This window comes from Alosa pseudoharengus, unplaced genomic scaffold (assembly GCF_046254945.1).
Source record: "Alosa pseudoharengus isolate Yale_2024_CS ecotype anadromous, Long Island Sound unplaced genomic scaffold, YU_APseudo_1.1 YU_APseudo_1.1_scf_17, whole genome shotgun sequence".
Lineage (NCBI taxonomy): Eukaryota > Metazoa > Chordata > Actinopteri > Clupeiformes > Clupeidae > Alosa > Alosa pseudoharengus.
The window spans coordinates 16,248,754-16,269,486 of NW_027468640.1; the positions used below are offsets into that span (position 1 = coordinate 16,248,754).

The 20,733-nt window shown below is 44.9% G+C and overlaps 1 protein-coding gene across 4 annotated transcripts in view; it reads right to left on the reverse strand.

Annotated features, from left to right (window-relative positions):
* Positions 1–20,733, reverse strand: part of rgs12a (regulator of G protein signaling 12a) — a 58,044-nt gene that overhangs the window by 27,448 nt on the left and 9,863 nt on the right. For 2 of the 4 annotated variants that reach the window (XM_076288695.1, XM_076288694.1), the window contains exon 3: positions 2,413–2,434. In XM_076288695.1, coding sequence (XP_076144810.1) covers positions 2,413–2,434 — 22 coding nt within the window. Of the gene's footprint in view, positions 1–2,412; positions 2,435–9,139; positions 9,305–17,589; positions 17,861–20,733 lie in introns of those variants that run through there. The other 2 variants (XM_076288697.1, XM_076288696.1) reach the window with 2 other exon arrangements.

Below are 20,733 nucleotides of genomic sequence, written 5' to 3' on the forward strand. Positions count from 1 at the left end.
ATTACAATATATTTTATACATACTATTGATAAAAGCAGAATTTGATTCTTCTTTATTTTTCATTCCAATATATCACTGCCTTCAGTAGTGCCTTCACTATAAATAAATAATACAGAGGGGTTGTTTTATGTACTATGCCTTGGTACTATCCTATTCACTAGAGTGTGGGCTACCGTCTACTTTAGGATAATACGCCTATTAAGAATACGAGACTACTGTTATGACTCAGGTGGACAGCCATAAACCCTTGGGGGTACAAGTGTCACTCTGACCCAATCCAGCCTGATCAAAGCAGGGGTCATACCCATGACAACTGCCATGCTGAGCTTTTCATGGTCATCTCAATCACCCTCCTAACCCCCCCCCCCCCATGTCCCCTCCCAAAACACAGCACTGCCTGAGGGTCAGTTCGCTCCATAAAGCCCTGACCTCGGTAGAAAGTCCCCTAAAAATATCAGACTGCTAGCACTCCCTGAATGTTCAACGATACTTTTTGTCCTCTCAGGGCCACCGCACCTTCTTCTGGAACTTGAACTGAACTTGCCTTGAACTGAGTTTGCAACACGTAGGGAGCTACTGGCTACATAACAAAGCATTTCAGAAAATACTTTGAGCCACAAATACACGTTGATGAGAAATGCAAACTAAAATGAAGATACTCTCTCCTCCAGTCATTGGGGACAAATTATAATCAATCTTTCAGGAACACATTTTTTGATGAATATGTTTCTGGTACACTTTGGTTACTAAGGAAACTTCACAATTATTCAATCCTTTTTTGGAAAAAGTAAAACTCTGAAGGAACTATGGAGGGCATTGGGGCCTGGAGCCTCACAGATCTCAAACCTGTGGTGGTATTTACAAACATCCTTTCACGCCACTGAGGAAAGCAAACACACAGTAACAAGACTTCATAGCCTTCTGCAAACACACACACACGTGCAAACACACACACACACACACACACACACACACACACACAGACACAGACCACCACCACCACCAGCAGCAGTATACCTCTTATGAAAACAACCCCAGCTTGGTCAACAGCCTCCATAGTCCCTCCATCTGTTGCTCTTTCCCAAAGGACCATTTCTAGTCTCCTTACCAGCCCCACACCACTGCTATCCAGCCTACACTTTCAACCATGTAACAAAGGGCTGAGTTTGGGCCCCCTGTGCTTAAGTGATTACTTCATTACAGTAAGGTTTTCCAACAGTATACTTATCCTATGTGGGCATATGTATATGCTGTTGCAATTTGTTGACCACAATCCTAAACTCAAGATGGACAAATGCATGTTTTAAGTATGTTTTGCTAGTCATCCATGTATAACATACACAATCTGAGTAATTATACCATTGAGCATGTTGTACACAGCTGTATCAGTGTGAGAGCATATTAAAACACTGGTACTTTTTACTATTTGATTTTTATTACTAAAAACTGTTCACTTTAACGTTAATCTCATGTTTATTGATGTCATTGTAAGTTGCCTTTCGACAAAAGTGTCTGCTAAATACCATAAACTTAAACAAAATCCTACAACTTCAGTAGCTGTCTTGCTTCCAAGCCACCATCTAGATCAGTGTTTCTCAAACTTTTTCAGACCAAGGACCACTTAACCAATAAAAAAACCCTCACAGACCACCTCTAAAAAAAAAAAAGTAGACCTACTTCAACAGTATACACAATAGGCCTACTCACTGAACCACCTTGCTTATTGTCTTTGCACCTTGCTTATTGTGTCAGAGGATTCACATGATTTAAACTGGCATCGCTTACATGGCAGTGTTGCAGAACTGTTTGGATTTACATACAAGTTGGTTCAATATTGCAAACAACTCATCTATATTATATTTTACCACGTCTGCTCACGGACCACTTGGGATAGCTTGCGGACCACAAGTGGTCCCCGGACCACACTTTGAGAAACACTGATCTAGATTAGCGTTGTCCTCTAGCTAATTGTTACGGATCTGTTGGTGTGATGGTGTGAGGATCAACCAAAGAACTTCGTAGTCATAATTTGTAATACAGTGCTCTTGCTAAGCACTTGCTTGACAGCATAAATGTGAAGTACTACAGTGGTAATGAACAACAACACATTGGTACTGTATGTTCTAGGCTACATGGCTATGCTAGGGGAGGATCTTTACGTCAGATGGGTTACAATCAGCACATAAATAGATAGATAGATAGATAGATAGATAGATAGATAGATAAATAGATATTGTGAACAGGTAGATAGATAGAAAGATAGATATACGGATATACAGATGGATGAAGGGATGGATGAGTGGATAGATGGATAAGCAGAGACATAAAATGATGGAGAAAGACAGATGGACCAAAGTGATAAATTGAACGACAGACAGATAAAAAGGAGGATAAAAAAGGCACGGTACTCACCACTGTCGGAGGCAGCGGCCGACTGGAAGAGAACAAAGAGAGACATGAGTGAGAATCCACCGTCATGACCATGAGGACTCACACACGCAGCCCTCGGACTGGACATACACTCCTGGGGCATCTCAAGGCCCATACACTCCTTCTGTGTGTGTGTGTGTGTGTATGTCTATGTGTGTGTGTGTGGGAGAGAGAGGGACAGAGGGTGTGTTTCAGAACTCCTCCTGTGTTTTGTGAAGGGGAGGTTCTTCTTTGTGCTCCCCTCCTCCCCTCCCACACACACACACATTAGTGTGGTAATTGGCTGGCCATTCAGCACACACACAGCTGTTCACACCTCAGTGCTGGGACACACCAACTGGTCCCTTGTCCCAGACATGCCCAAACACACACACACACACACACACACACGCATTAAAAACACAGAAAAACAAATGCAGTAGCACACACAAGTAAGCACATGCACAGATTCATGCACACTACACACACACAAACACTCCTGCACACACAGAACACTCCCAATGCAAACAGGCAATCACACACAAGAGAAGGTACACATATCTTTACATGGCAAAAAAACTCTAATCAAACATTCGTCATAGCACACAAAACACACGGCAGACACCCTATTAAGAAGAGCATTAACACACACACACACACACACACACAAACCTTGTAGACAAAGACCTTTACTTAAATGTTCCCATGCATCAGTGGTCTATGGGGGGGAGAAAGGCATTACATTGAGCACTTTCCCATCTGTGCCGGTTTTTGAATAAAGGGACCTGGATAACTATTACACACTTCTAAACAATGTGGAGACTGACCCACATAGACAGCAGCCCACGGCGGACAGAGGAAAGCCAAACCACAGCCAAACACACACACACACACACACACACACACACACACAAACACAAGCCCACACACACCCAGACACACTCACACTATTTGTTCAACTGGAGGAAGTGGTGGTGGCAGCTGGGCACGTGGGGTGTGAATAAAGGTGGAGAGTCAGTTGATAAAAGCCCACGCACACGAGCGCACACACACACACACACACACACACACGCACGCACACACCAAAATCAAACAAACAAGCACACTCACCAGCCCTTCATCTGATAAATTTGTGTGAATGTGTGTATCGAACATGCATGTGTGTGTGTGTGTATGTGCACTGTGAATCAGACCATTTTCTACATCCATTGGTAAGAGCACTTTGGCCTTGGGTCTCGGCTATATTAACACAACCTCAGCGAATGATTCCACTGCCATGTCAAACACTCCCAGCAGCACTCTCAACCATTCCCTTGTAAAACTTCCTCTCATCCTCACCACAGGCCCAATATTCCTTTGGCACCAGGCAGCCGAGCAACATTCTCAACCATCATACCACAGAACACTTCAGCCATTCTCATAATATTCTAGAACTTGGCTATTTTCCTACCATATCTCCACACAAAAAACACTGCCCCATTGTAGAACTCCTTGAACCTAGATATTTTCCCAGAACATCCCAACAGAACAAACACGTCAAAATCCTAAGAGCATTCTAGAACATGTCAACATTCCACCGGAGCCTGCCACTATTTGGCTGTCTGGCACCTTTGTTTAGCACTGCTAACATGCTAATAGGGAAGGCCACAGAGGACTCAAGAGAGACCAAGAGATCCTCAACTCAGCCATTCGTCCCTTGAGCTCCCCAGGGCTACAATCTAATCCTGGAGGCAGGCCGTTAGCCAATCTCACATCATCAAGGCGATCCACTTAAAGGCCCATTTCAAACACTAATGGGCTAGCTTTTGATATACTAATGCTAGGTGGGGAACGGAGACGGCTTCAGGCTACCCCTTTTGTCCGGCTATATGCTTTAATCAAACTGTGCCCTGAAAATCCTGCTGGATTCACAGCAGTTGTTTGTAGCTTGTGTCTGTTTGACAATGTGGGTGTATCACCAGAGAGTGTGAACTTGAAAGCAGAATGTCTGCTTGTGTGCCTAAGGATAAACTCCCGTAAGTAGACAGGGAGCAAACATTAGTCCCATCAAAGTGACGCCATTATGTAAAGAGACGGACAGCTAAAGGAGAGAATGGCTGAGTTTAACACGTGATTTCTTGACACTTCAGAGAGAAGGAGAGAGAGAGTTGTGCTTTCCTTGAGCAAGTCCGACCAACAGGGTCCAGATGGCTGCAGTTTTACAGTTCAAATGTCACAGCTAGGAGGACTGTGAGTTTAGCCTTTTACCATTAGATGGCTAACTTCAGAGTATGGAGTATTCAAGGCCTTCACAACACAACAAAGAGCCTATGTTCGAGCACACACACACACACACACACAAACACACACACACACACACACACACACACACACACACACACACACACGTACACACACGCCCCCTCTCTGTCATTGTTGCTCCCTTATTAATGACTAATGTAAAGCACACATCTAGAAACGGTCTGACCGCAGGTCAGCACTTTCTATCAGACATGATTTATGACACTAGACTTCCAGATCTCTGGAGCGGACTGTTGTTATTTTTTCTTCAATCAATCTGTCCAGGATCTGGCCGGGGGACAGTCAGTAAAGTGCTCCTCCTGTGCCTTCTACCACAGGCCTGACGCTCGGGCCAAACCACAGGCTAACCGTATTTAGGTCATCCATTCAGGCTCATTTATACTGGCTAACCAATTCCCTCGTCGTCCGTCTTAGTAACCGTGCTTCCAATGGCCTTTCTTGTTAATTAAGCAAAAAACAGATATTTACTGTAAATGTCAAGTGCACTGAAGGGGAAACGTCCCTACCTAAAACTACACTACTCTAACATCATGAGCTCTGTTTAGAGGGTAGGTGACTGACTGACAGACAGACAGACAGAACGACATGCACTTCATCAATCCCATGAAGGAGAATTCCTTATGTTATCAATAACATCTACTACCGATTCCATTGTGAAAACGTCATTTTAAAAGCGAAAGAAAAAAAAACATGTGAACGTGGACGTAGCCTATGAGCCTTAAAGGTGCTCTAAGCCAGTGGTTCTTAAACTTTTTGTCTGGCGACCCCCCCAAAAAACTAAAACTAACTATGGTCCAAGTCTCGCAACCCCCTTCTCTCTAACCGGTGGAATTTGGCTTAGAAATGTTGCGAGATGGGCATTGGAAGCAGAGACAGAAAATGTCTTCTCTCATAGGTAGGCTATATCAACACCAAAGGCATTAAGTCAATGGCTAAAAACCTTTAGAAAATGTCTTTAATCCAGACTGCAAATAACTTTGCGACCTCTCCAATATTCTTGCCGACCCCCAGTTTAAGAAACACTGCTCTAAGCGATGCTGGGTAACGTCACTTCTGTTGACTTTCAAACAAAACAGAGATTTAGCTCACTACTTCCTCCCCCTCCCTCCCCTGCTGCTCCCGTGCAATTGAAACTCTCCTAAACGCACATCTCGTCTGTGATTTGCTGGAACAGTTTGTTATGTTTTTATGGGCTAGGTTTGCCCAGGTTGTTTTTGGAGCCTGGGCTGTCCACAGAGATCGCGTTTTTTTTTTACAGTGTATTCAGGACACAGACAGCTAGCGGTTGGTTAGGTGATGTTTTGCAGTAAGTGACATAAAATGTTTTAGCCTAAAAAATGTGTGGCCTCGCTTAGAGCACCTTTTAAAGAGCAAGTGTAACGTGACTGTGTGAAGGCTGAGCGAGGGAAAGCCCAGCCCCGGGCTAACCAGAACAGAACAGACCAGACCAGGCCAAGCCCACGCCCCATCCTCCACCATATGCACACAAACCACAAGGCCGCACCAGTCCCAGTCCCATAAAGAACCAGGGACCGCTCAGTCAGAACAGCCTCTCCTGCGGTCGGCACCGAATGAGTGTGTGTGGGTGTATGTACTGTATGTGTGTGTGAGAGAGGGAGAGAGAGAGAGAGAGAATGAGGGAAAGAAAGAAGGAGAGAAATAAAAGGGTAATGGGGGATGGAGAATGAGCTGATGCGTGTTTGTGGGAGAAAAATGAGAGAGAGGGAGAGAAAGGGAGAGAGAGAGAGCGGAATGAGAGAGACAGAGAGGGGAGGGAAAGTTGGTGTGTGTGTGTTGTGTGTGAATGCATCTGTGGGTGGTGGATGGGGGTAAGGCTAGGGAGGTAGTGTGATGGCATTTAAGTAAGTTGATTTCTCTCTCTCTCTATCTCCCTCTCTCGGCTGTTTATGTGTGTGTGTGTGTGTGTGTGTGTGTGTGTTTGTGTGTGCAAAGCAGACACTAATGGAAAGCAGAGAGTGTGTGCAAGAATGACTAACCAGGCCCATGCCAACCCCCTTAGTTATCCACCCTCTCCCCTCCACCCTCCCCCCTGCATCCAACCCCCACTGGGTCGGCCTTCCTCTCTGGTGCTCGCCGAGTGACCGCCTCTGCCGGTGGAACGGACAGACGCTCCTCCAGAGGCCGCGTGTGCCGATGATGACACACACGGCGTCTGATGACGGACTTTAAATAGCCGGGGCCCCAACGGGCCATGTCACAGCACCTGTGTTATTACACGAGGCCGAGGAGGGGAAGCACCATGCAGCTGCAGTCACATGGCATGACACACACACAGACACACACACAGATATATGCACACACGCACACACACACACATGCACACAGACACACACACACATATATATGCACACACACACACACAAACACACATTTAGAGACTCCATCTTCCTCTCTCTACATAAACATACAGCCTCTTAGAGACTCCTTTTCCATCTCTCTCTCTCTCTCTCTCTGTCTTCACATACACACATATAAACAGTCATAGAGACACTTCCTATTTCCCTCTTTGATGGTAAAAAAAACAACATGATGCTTCTTTCTGCAAGCAGTAGGATTTCCCACAGAATGAATGAGTGTTCACAAATGGTAGAAAATGGTAGTCACGGTCATAAAACATTATGAACACTTCCTGTATATTCCAACCGGACTGCAATCCATCTTCCCCCAAAGTCTACTGTAACTCCATAGCTTGATTCCAGGAGGTTAAATCCTTTCGGCAAAGAGAGAGAGAGAGAGAGAGAGAGAGAGTGAGGAGAAAACGCAATGAGTCACATCTGGGATGGCTGCCACTACCTGGAACCACTGGCTGTAAACAGTGCACTAACCACAACTGTCTTCTCATGCCAGAGGTGCAAACCTAACCCTTTAAACTGCACCAATAACAACCCTCTCAGCATCACAGCAGACCTCCACAGGGGAGACATTTTGTTTCTAACCAGCTGTGTCGGCAAGCACAGCCCAGCACAGGGTTGTAGGAGCTTGAGCACTGGGCTTAGTGCAAACGGCCACTCAGGCCACCCATGGTTTGTTATGGCTTCCTGACAGGCGCTTGACCGGGTTGCCTCCACGGTTGGCCTCACACACACACACACAGACACACAGACACGCACACACACACACACACACACACACACATACACACACACCTGCTCCCTTTCCCATCCTCTCCTGCTGGTCCTTCACACCTCTGAAGACAGCAGACTCCTGTGCATAGTGTGTGTGTGTGTGTGTGTGTGTGTGTGTGTGTGTGTGTGTGTGTGTGTGTGTGTCTGTCTGTTCCTGTCTCCATCTTCTCTTGCAGGGGCTTCACACCTCTGAGGATGGCCGGGAAAAAGTCCATGGTTGAGTGAGTCGCCGGCAGTTTGTGTGTGTGTGTGTGCGTGCGTGTGTGTGTGTGTGTTTGTGTGAGGGGTTTTTCTGTTCACAAAATGACAGACTTTTATGAATGAACTCCACACACACACACACACACACACATACACACACACACACACACACACACACACACACACACACACACACACACACACACACACACACACACACACACACACACACACACACACACACACACACACACTGAGCATTACCTCAAAATGTTCAATATTAAAGAATAACGATAACTTCATAGCACACATGTGGGTGGCTAGAGTCACAACAACTACAACAACAACTCACTACACTATCACGTGAGAACACAGTTCACAAACCAAGACCAACCTTTAGATAACACACTGACACGAACAAAAGGACGCCACCACACCTGTCTATGAGTCTGTCTGAGCCTGTGACAAGGGTTAACAAGATCAGCTTTTCTACAATTTCACCAGGGGAGAGTTTGCCAAAAAAACATGTTGAGCTACAATAGCAGTCCTATGACATGCATTTCAGCATGCCTCTGCATGCCCGCGTACTACCGAAAGTTGTGGAAATCACAAGGAAACAAAGGTAAACGTATCATCCACACGTGTCTCACACATCTTCACACAACACTGACTTAAATCGACAAGAGGGGAACGTTTACGGAAAACATCTTGAACACACAAGATGCTCTTGTCCCTCCCTGTTTCCCAACACAGATGAGGGCCAAACGAGAAGCACTCTGTCGAGTGTGTTTCATAGCCCTCCCATCCCTCAACAGCTGGGTAACGAGAGGGAGAGAGAAAGAGAGAGAGTCGCTTAATGACTAAAACAGCTGATTTAACAGAGGAATTCTTTTCTTTCTCTGTCCCTCTCTCTCTCTCTCTTTCTTTCACTCTCTTACATACAGACATAGAGAGAGAGAGAGATACAGAGAGGAGAGAGAGAGAGAAAAAAAAAAAGAAACAAGTTCTTAGACAAAAGAAAACAAAAGAAGGCCTTTTAGCGCAGAGCAACAGAACAACTTCAGAGAGCGACTTCCACTCACCGCGTCGAGAATCTGGTTTCTCCGGAGGGAGAACCTCTTCTTGAGGCTCATGCTGCCGCACTGGAGTCAGAGTGGAGCCAAGCAGCGCAGAGCAGCGCGGAGCGAAGATTCCGCTGGCGCTGGCTGCTACTGAGCGCCTCCAGCTGGCTACGGAGGGGGGGGGGGGGGGGGCGCGGATGGAGAAGCTGGCGGTGGCTGGCAGGCAGGCAAGCAGGCTGGCGGGTGAGTGCATGGCGCGTCACCGCGCGGGCACGTACCTCCACACCTCCGACCGGGTCTCCACCCACCCAGGCAGCCGAGAGCCGTGGCGAGGCTGGAGAGCGGCCTCGACACGACGACGACACGGGCCGTGTCTGTACACGTCTGCCCCAGAAATCTGACGGCGCATCGTCACGCTCCCTCTGTGTCTGTACCTGTGTGTGTGTGTGTGTGTGTGTGTATGAGAAAGAGTGTGTATGGAATTGTGTGCCTGTATGTCACGTGTGTGTGTGTTTGTGTGTGTGCGAGAGAGAAAGAGTGTAAGAGAGAGAGGGAGAGAGAGAGAGACTTTGTGCTTACATGAAGGAGAGAGTCTGTTCGTATGCAATTGTATGCCTGTGCACGTCTCCTATGTGTCTGTGTGTGTGTGTGTGTGTGTGTGTGTGTATGCATTGTGGGGGAGTGTTCCAATATGATGGTATACAGAGCCAACACATGCAACTAAAATGCTCCCTCTTCCTTCTGAATCATCTCTGAGGAGTTGAAACACTCACTTTGATGCTGAGTTATTCTCAAAGTATACCCTAAACAAAGGGGCTAACAATGACTCAAACACCGATCATCAAATACTTCTATAACTTTTCCATACCCTTCTGCTGACAAGAAAATAGAGGTAGTATTCATTTAAAAAGTGGTGGGATCTTCCCGTTTTTGTGTTTTCATTGAGATATTTTCATAACTCTCAGTAGACTTGGAAACTCCAGTCCACTGGAGGGATACATGTGCGTTGGTAATTTTAGAGATGTTTTTTTATTTGTCTTTGCTTCTATTCGATTTGGGTGGCCATTTCCCATGTCCCATTCTACTGCTGAGGCCTTATAGGATTACAATCTTCACTGCCCAGTGTGCCCACATACCCAAACACACCAAACACACACACACATAGATAGAGGGAGAGAGAGAGAGAGAGAGAGAACGAGAAAGAGAGACACAAACACCCACTCACACACACACACATCAGCATTTTCACCAGGTTTCAGGCTTTGTAGGTTACCTTTACCCTGGTATTTAGGTCACTGTGAAAACGTCACCGAAATAGAAATGACACCGGTGAATATCGTGAGCATAACTGGCTGTAGATCTTGTGTCTTTGTGGCTCGTGTGTGCTTCCTGTGATTCTCTGTGCGTGAGTACAGAGGAAGTGTCCAGACGAAGACACTCTCGCTGACCTCAGACACGACGGGGAAAACACCATGGATGAAAAGGTGCCCCCCCCCCCCCCAGAGGAGAGTGACTGAGTAAGTGACTGAATATGCATCAGTGATGCCATTATATCAGCAAAGAACTATGTGTTTGTGTGTGTGTGTGTGTGTGTATGGGGGGGGGGGGGTATGTGCGTGCACGCTTACATATAGGCAACATCTACAGAGGTAGAGAAATTAAAAACTGGGTGTCACTTTTTAAACTAACTTTCATGCAAGTACAATAAATAAATAAATAAAATAGATAAATAGATAAATAAATAAATAAATAAATAAATAAATAAATAAATAAAACGGAACAAGCAGCGGCAGCAACCCCCGGTATATCATCTCTCAAGACAGGGGAACAACAACAACATAAAGAAAACATGACGACAAATCTCTTCCTCTTATCTGTGTCAGACAACAAACTCTGTCTGAAAATAACATCACAGGCCTTGAGGAGCGGGGGTGGGAGGGCCAGGACACTTCCTCTGGGTGAGAGAGGGGAACAAGCGTGAGGGCGCGGTGCCTGATAACACTGGCACAGGCTGGAGGAGATAGAGGAGGACACCGGAGAGACCCTCAGCAAGGGGGAGAGAGAGAGGGGAAGAGAGAGGGGTTTTAGAGAGAGAGAGAGGGGAGAGAGGGGGGGTGGAGAGGGGAAGAGAGAGGGATAGAGAGAGAGAGAGAGAGAGAGAGAGAGGGAAAGGGAGAGAGAGAAAGGGAAGGAGAGATGGAGAGAGAGGGAGAGAGATAGAGGAAGTGAGAGGGAGAGGGGGAGACTGAGGAGGCGAGTCTAGGGACACTGCTAGTGATTATCAGTAAAAAGCAGTGGTGAGGATTTCTAGGGTAAGCATACATGTGTGAGACAGAGAAGCAGTGTGTGTGTCTGTGTGTGTGTGTGTGTGTGTGTGTGTGTGTGTGTGTGTGTGTGTGTGTGTGCGTGTGTGTGTGTGTCTGTGTGTGTCTGGGTGTGTGTGTGTGTGTGTGTCTGTGTGTGTGTGTGTCTGTGTGTGTGTGTGTGCGTGTGTGTCTGTGTGTGTGTGTGTGTCTGTGTGTGTGTGTGTGTGTGTGTGTCTGTGTGTGTGTGTGTGTGTGTGTGTGTGTCTGTGTGCGTGTGTGTGTGTGTTTGTCTCTATTTCCGTCTCGGAGTTTCAGACAATGCATCAGCTGTGTGTGTCTGTGCCCTTATCTTACCATACAAACACCGACCGGCATGACACTTAAATCGGACAAGAACTGTTTAAATAGGATGAAAGAAAGGCAGAAAGAAAACAAGAGATTAAGTGAGAGAGGTAGAGAGAAAAAGAGTGAAGAAACACAACACAATTGTTTGAGTCCAAATTATTTTTGGCCAAAACTACAGCACATTGGTGAACTGAGAATTTTACTTTTATTCCAATCCAAAAAAGAAAGAATAATAAAGTTCACTTTTCTGAACACGGTTATAAACTGTATGAAGCATTAGGTGAGGACTCCGGGGAAATTGCAGAAAGATCCGGCAGACATGTCACCCCAAAGACTCCAAGGAGATCTTAACAAGGCTCTCTGATGTTTAGCCATTAGCGGCTAATCCCACCCACAGGACAAGGACTTGTAAATGGCTCACAGGGCTTAACTGATGTTTGAGTTAAGATGGCGTTGCCGTTAGCGAGGGGAGTGGGGTGTGAACATGTCTTTTGGTGTCACCGCGGAAGTGTCTTTAACACACTTATCTCTTAAACAATAAATGTTAAAGGCACCGTTCTTAGCTCTAGTGAAAGTTGTTTTGCACTCACAGAGCCAGAGAAAAACTCTGTATGAACAACAGACTGGCAGATGATTTAAAATATACTGAATCTGACAAAAAAGTATTGGATTATAATCGAGGACTACTCCATTAATGTTGAAGCAACACGCTGTTTGTTGTCTCTTTACAGTTTAAAACAGATTCTGAGTCAGTGAGCAGCTATGGTTGACAGCTAATTAAGAGAGGGAGCTAATGAAGAAGGTTAAGAGATGTACAAGACCCATCTCATAAACTCAAATATTATTCAAGTGTACACACAGAGGTATTTAGCAGGTGACTGTTGAGGCATTTACTGTAATATTAGGTTACATACCACCGAGGTTGTTTGTGCCAAGCTGTACTTGGGAAGAAACTGTCATTTGAAATCCAAACATTGGTCAGGATAATCTGAAGTCAAGCATGTAAAAAACTCATTCAAATGAGCTTTAAACTCATACATGACACACCGTCCTCCTATTTTTATTCATTTATTTATTTTAACTGGGATGAAGACACAAGTCAAATAAACATGTTTTTTTTGTTTTTGTTTTTCTGGAATGCTCTCCACAGATGGGTTGAGGTGAGCCTGTGAACCTTGTGTTGCTTTAGCTGAGGGGCTTAAACATACTACTGCGCTAGTGACAACTACCCCACCCAGGGCAACTACCCCACCCAGGGCAACTCTCCCTTCTCTCCTTTTAGCCTGTTTTTCCCCTTTCCATTGAAGCAGTGAAACTTCAGACCTGAAATTTAAGTCCTGTAATTAAACTCCGCCATTGATCTATGCTGAACTCACCCAAAATAGCTTCCCTCGCTCTCTCACTCCCACACTCAACCTCTTTGAAACTCTCTATCTCTCTCTCTCTCTCACACACACACATACACACACACGTACACAGAGGACCATAACCACAGGATATTAGTATCTCACTCTCTCATTAGTATATTGAATTCAAATGTCAAATCAGCAGACTATGTTGTAAGTGAGATCTACCGCATGTACATATGCATTTGTAAGTCTTACAATCTATTGTATGATAATTACTAAACTAATTTTAGATCAATTTAGTTTGAGGCCTTTGATTTATTTGTGGTTTGTGGTTCATACTACACCTTACAAAATGTTCATTGAAAATCAATACATTATTCAACATAGTTTCATAGAGAGAGAGATAGAAAGAAAGAGAGAGAGGGAGAGAGAGAGCTATGGGTACGAATATGTGCGTTTTTCCCCCCTTTTTTCTCTTAGCCTGCTATGGGAGTTCTGATAAATTATTGACTTTGAAGCCTTTCTCTTGCCTTGCTATACTAAGCCATCCAGACAAACTATGAAGGCACAAAGGCCTACAGAGAACTGACAAAAGCAAGTGCAACAGCTTAGCCGAGAGGATATACAGTGTATACTCGCTCTGAGGCAAGGGTGCTTGCACAGACTAGTATGTCTCATATTTACAAATGAAGTGGCTGTAAGTGGTTTTCTAACCAGGTATCTGGAGATTCTGTGGCAGATTAGCCCAAGACTTGGCCTGGAGGCCTGCAAAATTACATGCTTGTTTACTAACAAGCATACCTGGCACATTTAGACACGGGGTATCTCCTGAAACTGTTCTTAAAGGGACACCAGGCAACATTTTTGTGTTAATTACTCCTCTTCGTAAGTCGGTATATGGTTAAATGACTCATTACAGGGCGAATGAAGACTCTCTCGCCCGCCCCTACTGCCTGTAGGAAGAATATCCCGCTTGCAAGTTCAGTGTATCGTACCCAGCGACCGAAGCAGTTTCAGTTTCCATCCTGCATCCACAGCACAGAGGGAGGCTAACGAAACGCTAGCGATTGTTGCAAACGTGTGTATAATGGCAGAGCCGGCGAAGAAGCAGCAAAAACCCTTGACGGAAGATGCAAAGAAAAGGAAAAGAGCTTCAGACCGAGCGAGGGGGAGTTTCGTAGAGAAAAAGCATCAGGCTTGCCTGGTGTCCCTTTAACTGTATTGTAACCAATACATCCTGAAACCAAATACTGTAAGCCACAAACTGAAACTGGACTGTGATGGCATCTAGTGTGTTATCATGTCATCAACCTGGTGGTTTGCTAGCCAAGTAGCTGTAGTTGGGACAGATTTGCTCAGGGTCGATTGTGGATGCAATACCTGATTCAGATCATCCAACTGAAGTGTCTACCATTCTGGTTGGTTGGTTTAAGAGCAGCTTTTTGTCCTGTAGTTTCTTAAGTAGATCAATTCCACAGTTCTGTTGGCTCAACATGAGGAAGATGCTAACATGAATATCCAGAGGACGCACATGCATTGAAAAAGTACAGTATATTATCTGTACTGTTTTATAAGCTACTTTGTGGAAACATTCAATGTAACGTCAATGTAATCACATCTTATCAGGCCGTAGCAATGTGCACCTAGTTAGTCTCATGATGCTTCATGTCACAGTGACGAGTTGATTACCATTCATTTAACTGTTAGGGTCAGAGCAAAGAGGGGAAAGGTGGAGGCACAGAGGGCTGTGTCTCTGTTGTGGCTGACAACTAAGGGAGAAGCAACATGATGGATGGATGGATGGATGAATGGATCAATTGATGGATGGACTACAGATGGATAAGACAAATGGATGAGACATCAGCTTGCATTTCTAGCAAAGTGTTCCTAATAAAGAAAGGACGCAAAAAAAAGAATTTGTGGCGAATGTGACCGACACAAAACATATCTTTTTAAATCCTTTTTGAAAAGCTTCCCCCTTATTTGTTTGTTGATTTTCCTAGTTTAGAGTCTCCCGGGCAACCATTCAAACCTGCACATAATTTTCAGGGGGGTTGGCGATTACAATCCAGAGGAACTCCCAAAGAGACTGACTGGTTTAAGAGTACAAACACCCTGATGGGAAGAAGTACTGATTGAAGTAACAGTCTGCAGCTATTGTGTTTTCTTTCTATCCCTCGGTTTGTGTTTGCTATACTTCAGAAGCCCTGAATGTTTTGAATGTGAACACTCTGTTCTCTAAGCAGGAGTAACCTTGTGCTAAATACCCTCCTGATGTAAAGTATATTACAAAATACATTCTCTTGCCCCACACGCTTGCATTTGTGGTTTCCCTAATCTTCAGACAAAGGCCGAATGGGAACACAATTAATCTTGACTATCTGTTGCGGTGTGTGTGTGGTTTAGCTTGTGTGACACACCCAGCTGGTTAAAGGAGAGGGTGAAAAGGGTTTTTGCGTGTTAAGGACAGGACTCCCGGGAGGGCAGAAGGGGCAGGTGGGTAAGACACAGCCTTGGGGCTGCCCCTTGTGGTATCACCGTCACAGGAGGTGAGGGAGGGGTCCTACCTTTCCCACGATGCTCTCTCTCTCTCTCTCTCTCTTTCCCTCTACTAACCTATCAATAGGCATTGTTACCCGGTCAAAACAATTGAGCAAAATGGCTGAACGACTTTGCTGGCATATCAACACTAGTCCTTACTCCCCAGCTAAAACAAATTGCTAACGCAAATACACAACTTTCAAAGCAAGTGTCATCCTCTCTTTCCCTCTCTACTAACATGCAATGTTGACCAGAATAATCCAGAATAACCCAGTTGCCTGACCTCCCTGAACTCCACAGCTAGTTTGAGGAAGGTCAAGAGGGAGAAGGTTTATGACTTTAATCCTAATACTTTATGTTGTTGCATCTGCAGTTCTGACCACAGCCAGTTTGGACAACTAAATGCAAATCAACTGTACTAATGCAAATCCTGTACTGCCCTGAAATGAGGAGAAAGTCAAATATAGAGAGATATGAAAAGGTGGGTGAAGATGGAGGATATGTGCTGAAGTCGTGTCAGCATGATGTTGCTGCTCGTGGCTGTTTGCGAGGGCAACCTAAGAGGCACTGTGAGAGTCCCTCTGTGGGCCAACAACCTCAGGAGTCTTTCAAATGGGCTGACACACTCCAGCTGGTGATGGCGTGGTGTGTCCACCCAAACCCCTTCCGATTTCACACACACACACACACACACACACACGTGCACACACACACACGTACACACGTGCACACACACACACACACACACACACGTACACACACACACACACACACACACACACACACACACACACACACACACATACATATACACAAACTTTTTCGTCACCCACAGGCTGTCTGTCTTTCTGAGTGGATGGGTGAACGGGCGTTGCTAACGCGCCCTGTCCACCCACACGCTTAAGCTGAACAAGAAGATCCGAGAGAGCCCTGTGAAATAATCCACCAACAAAACTACATCTACAGCGAGGTCTGACTCACAACAAACTTTCAAAGCAAATCTAAGGCAGAAGCAGACATTTTCAAGACAAGAGAATTTCTCTCTCTCTCTCTGAAAATCTGAGACAGTGTTTGACGTGATGTGAGGATACTTGAGAAAAGCATCATGTTGCTTGCTGTTAGATCTCAAGCAAGAGACGTGACTGGCATTGAGCAACAGGGACTGTAAGGTAAGTGAGGCTACCACTAAAACATGAAATCATTAAGATCACCTCACACTTAGCCCAGAGTGGAAATATCTGTGGCAGGACCGAACAGGACACAAGTGCATGCAGACACAGAGAGAGAGAGAGAGAGAGAGAGAGAGAGAGAGAACGAGAGAGAGAGAGAGAGAGAGAGAGAGAACGAGAGAGCAGGCATGTTTAAGTGCTTATGACCTCAGGGAACTAGCTGAAAATCTGTACAGCTCTTAACATACACACACGCGCACGCACGCACGCACACACACACACACACACACACACAGTCACTCACACAAACATACACACACTCCTCTGAATGAACAAGTGCAGATAACTAAACCAATTCAACAAAAAAACAGAATGCTGCTCCAAAAGACTACAGGCTACTGCAACCACAAATATGTCCACGGATGCTGTTTTGTTTTCACACTATAGATTCTGCTTTAGACTCCCTGTAATTTTTAGGCTTTAGAGAGCCCACGCTCCATGGAGTGGCACACAGGCAAACCACAGCGGATGCTGAGCGAAACATTCCTCAGCCGAGACCTCACAACGTTCCCGAGCATGATCCAAACTCCAAACACTCAGACAAGCAAGCACTGGATTCATATTTGAACAGGAAACTTGGAGTGATTGTAAAAGAGCACAGAGTCAACTCTCGCGCACTGATTCAGTGAAGCAGGCATATATACATACACACAGACAGAGACGGAGAGGAGAGAGAAGAGAAGAGAGAAGAGGCAACTTACTCCAGATGAGTTCAGCATTAGAGTCGACTCCATGCGTAACCGCTTCGGTTTGTGTGTGGATGAGTGTGTGTGCGTGTGTGTGTCTCTGTGCGTGTGTGAGTGTGTTCAGCCCTCCTTTGCATGCCGGTTGTAAACAAACAGGTCCATTTGGGTTGCCGCTAGCTTTGTGGAGTCGGCAGGAAAGACCAGCAGAAATGACTGGAGAGGAATCCTGCCTGAGCTGCAGAGTTACTCTCCCTCTCTCCCTCTCTCTTTCTCTCTCTTCTCTCACTCTTTCTCTGTCACTCTGTCGGCTTCAGCTCTCCTGCTCCCTCCCTTTTTCCCCTCCAAACCTCCCTCCCTCTTTCTTTGAACACTCTCTCTTCCTCTCTCTCTCTCTCTCCCTCTTTCCCTCCCTCCCTCTCTTTATTTTTTGCGTGTTTCCTCATTGCTTTACTGAAAGAAGACCTGGATGCCGAGGGCAAAAAAAAAAACACAGTGTAGTGATGTCATGGTACCAGCTTCTGGGTTTGACCAAGAAATGACACTCACACACAGACACACAGACACACACACACACACACACACACACACACACACACACACACACACACACACACAATGGCAGACAGAAAGATACACAAACACTAGTCCCCAGAAAAGCATACAGACACTTAAAGTGGAAATCTGAGACACGTGTCTTTTTCCGTCATGTGTGTCAGTTTTACATGCACACGCACCCTTACACACCCACACTGCCTTGTAGCTTTCGGCAAGCCGCGAAACTCACTTCTCCCGTTTAGCATTCCGGAGACACGGGGTCAAGTTTTAATCGAGCACTCAGGGCTTCAGGCTACGAAATGATGTAAACGACACGTAAGGACAGAAATAGAGAGAGCAAAGAGGTTTGCAGGGGATGGATTCTTCAGCATACCTAAACAGCTTGTGAACTTGATGACAAAACTGTCACCACCTGTGTGAAGTCTTTATCAACTCTTAAGGCTACTTCTATGTGAAACATATAAAAAATCTTTACTGTTATCAACTGAAAATGACTTTTCTCTGTATTATGTAGGATTTTATTTGTTCATGTCAGTTTACCATGGGGTATATTTTTAGGGGAGGGGGTTACCCATTTTCATAACTTCATTAAATTAATTTGATTCCATATCATCATAACAAACACACCTGTTGGTCCCACAGTATACAGATTTGATATCAGGGTCTGAGAGGGATGAATAAAAAAAAATGTAAATAACAGCATGGCCTCATTAACTATATGGTTATGGTATTTAGCAGACGCTTTTGTCCAAAGCGACTTACAAATAACAACAATACAACAATTAAAAAGTTGGTAAGACTACACCAAGGAGAACAGCAATAATACACAACAATGTCAATTCAATAGTCTAATGAAAATAAATAAGTACTATATCTGCAAAATACAGTACAACAGTTAGCAAGCTAGCTAACTTTAATACCTATTGTGCTGTTCTTGGTTTATGCCAGGCATGTGTGTTGGCTTTTATGTTTATGTCATTTAGCAGTGTCAATTTGTCCAAATTGACTAAAAAATATAAAAATAAAATAGTTAAAATGAACAGTTATAGAAAGTTGGTATGGTTACATTAAGGATAGTAATGATAACAACAATGTCAATATGACATTGAATTTTCCCTTGGGGATCAATATAGTATCAAGTATCTATCTATCTATCTATCTATCTATCTAATACAATATCAACGAATAATAATGAAAATAAACAATACCATAAATATACAAACCAACCACTTAATTAAGTGTAAGCTGAACAGATACATCTTTAGACCCCTCTTGAAAGACCCAAAACTATAGCAGGAACGCAGAGCACTCGGCAACTCATCCCACCAACAAACCACTGAGGAAAAGAGTCTTGAATTTGACCTAGCGTTTACGGCTGGTCACCACAACAGACGCTCATCATCAGAAGACCGCAGTGGGCGATTGGGGATGTAAAGCTGGATCATAGAATTGAAATAGCAGGGAGCAGATCCAGTAAGTCTCCTATAGGCCAAAGTGAGAGATTTAGGGTTTTTAGCTTGTTAGCTCACTAGTGTTGGCCGCAATGCCTTGCTGTTGCTTTAACAGCTGCATGCTGCAATGAAAAAAAAGAAAAAGTAACGGAAAAGGAAACAGAGACAAAACAAAAACAGCCCAAATGACGGCAAAGCCGTTCCGCAGGAACGACGGTGGACCACTAACCGTTTGCCGAGCGCACGTAGCATTCCCAGAGGTGGATGGAAAGTTCTGGCATCCCGACCACAACTGGGCCGCAGCCTGACGTATGTCTCTGATAAAACAGTAACCTTGTGGTCGTGTTTATTAGGGCCTGTCTTAAGAATCAAACAGCAGGCTACAGAATTTACACTAAGACACCAAAACTACGTCATCTTTCATTTTGTCCATCTTTTGCAGGAGAGGTTAGTATAGAAGTACATTAGCTATGTGCTGGTCCTTCAGTCATTCTAACACACACACACACACACACACACACACACACACACACACATACACACACAGTAGGGTACTGATCGGTCTCACTCCGCCTTATCATCCCTCCAAAGCGTGTGAAAGTTCTGGAGACAAAATCCCCAACTTGGGCAGGAAGGACAAGCAGTCTGGAGTCATAGCATATTCTGTTGTGACGCAAGCATTATGCACACGCACACACACGCACACATGCACGCACACACACACGTTTACACACAAACAAACACACATATATACACACACGCACACACCCTTCTATTCAAATGTATACTTACTCCCACTCACACAGATAAGACACAAAGAGGCTCTCACACACACCTGCAAACAACAGCAAATGTGCAATGACACCATCTTTGCAACATGAACATCTGAAAAATGTACAATATAAACAGCGTATAGACATACATTACATACATGCTGTGTTAATGCACATGTAATGGCACACACACATGCACATCACTGTCCCTTGAACATTGCTATTACAGCTTGGCCTTTGCCTACTCCAAACTGACCCTAAATCCAGCATCAAAGACTCCATCAGTCACAACCCTGAAGAACAGGTCACGTGGAGGTTCCGTTCCCCCACCCCCAAACTGACCTCGGTACAGTCTGATTGATTTGCTTCCTGCACCTGAG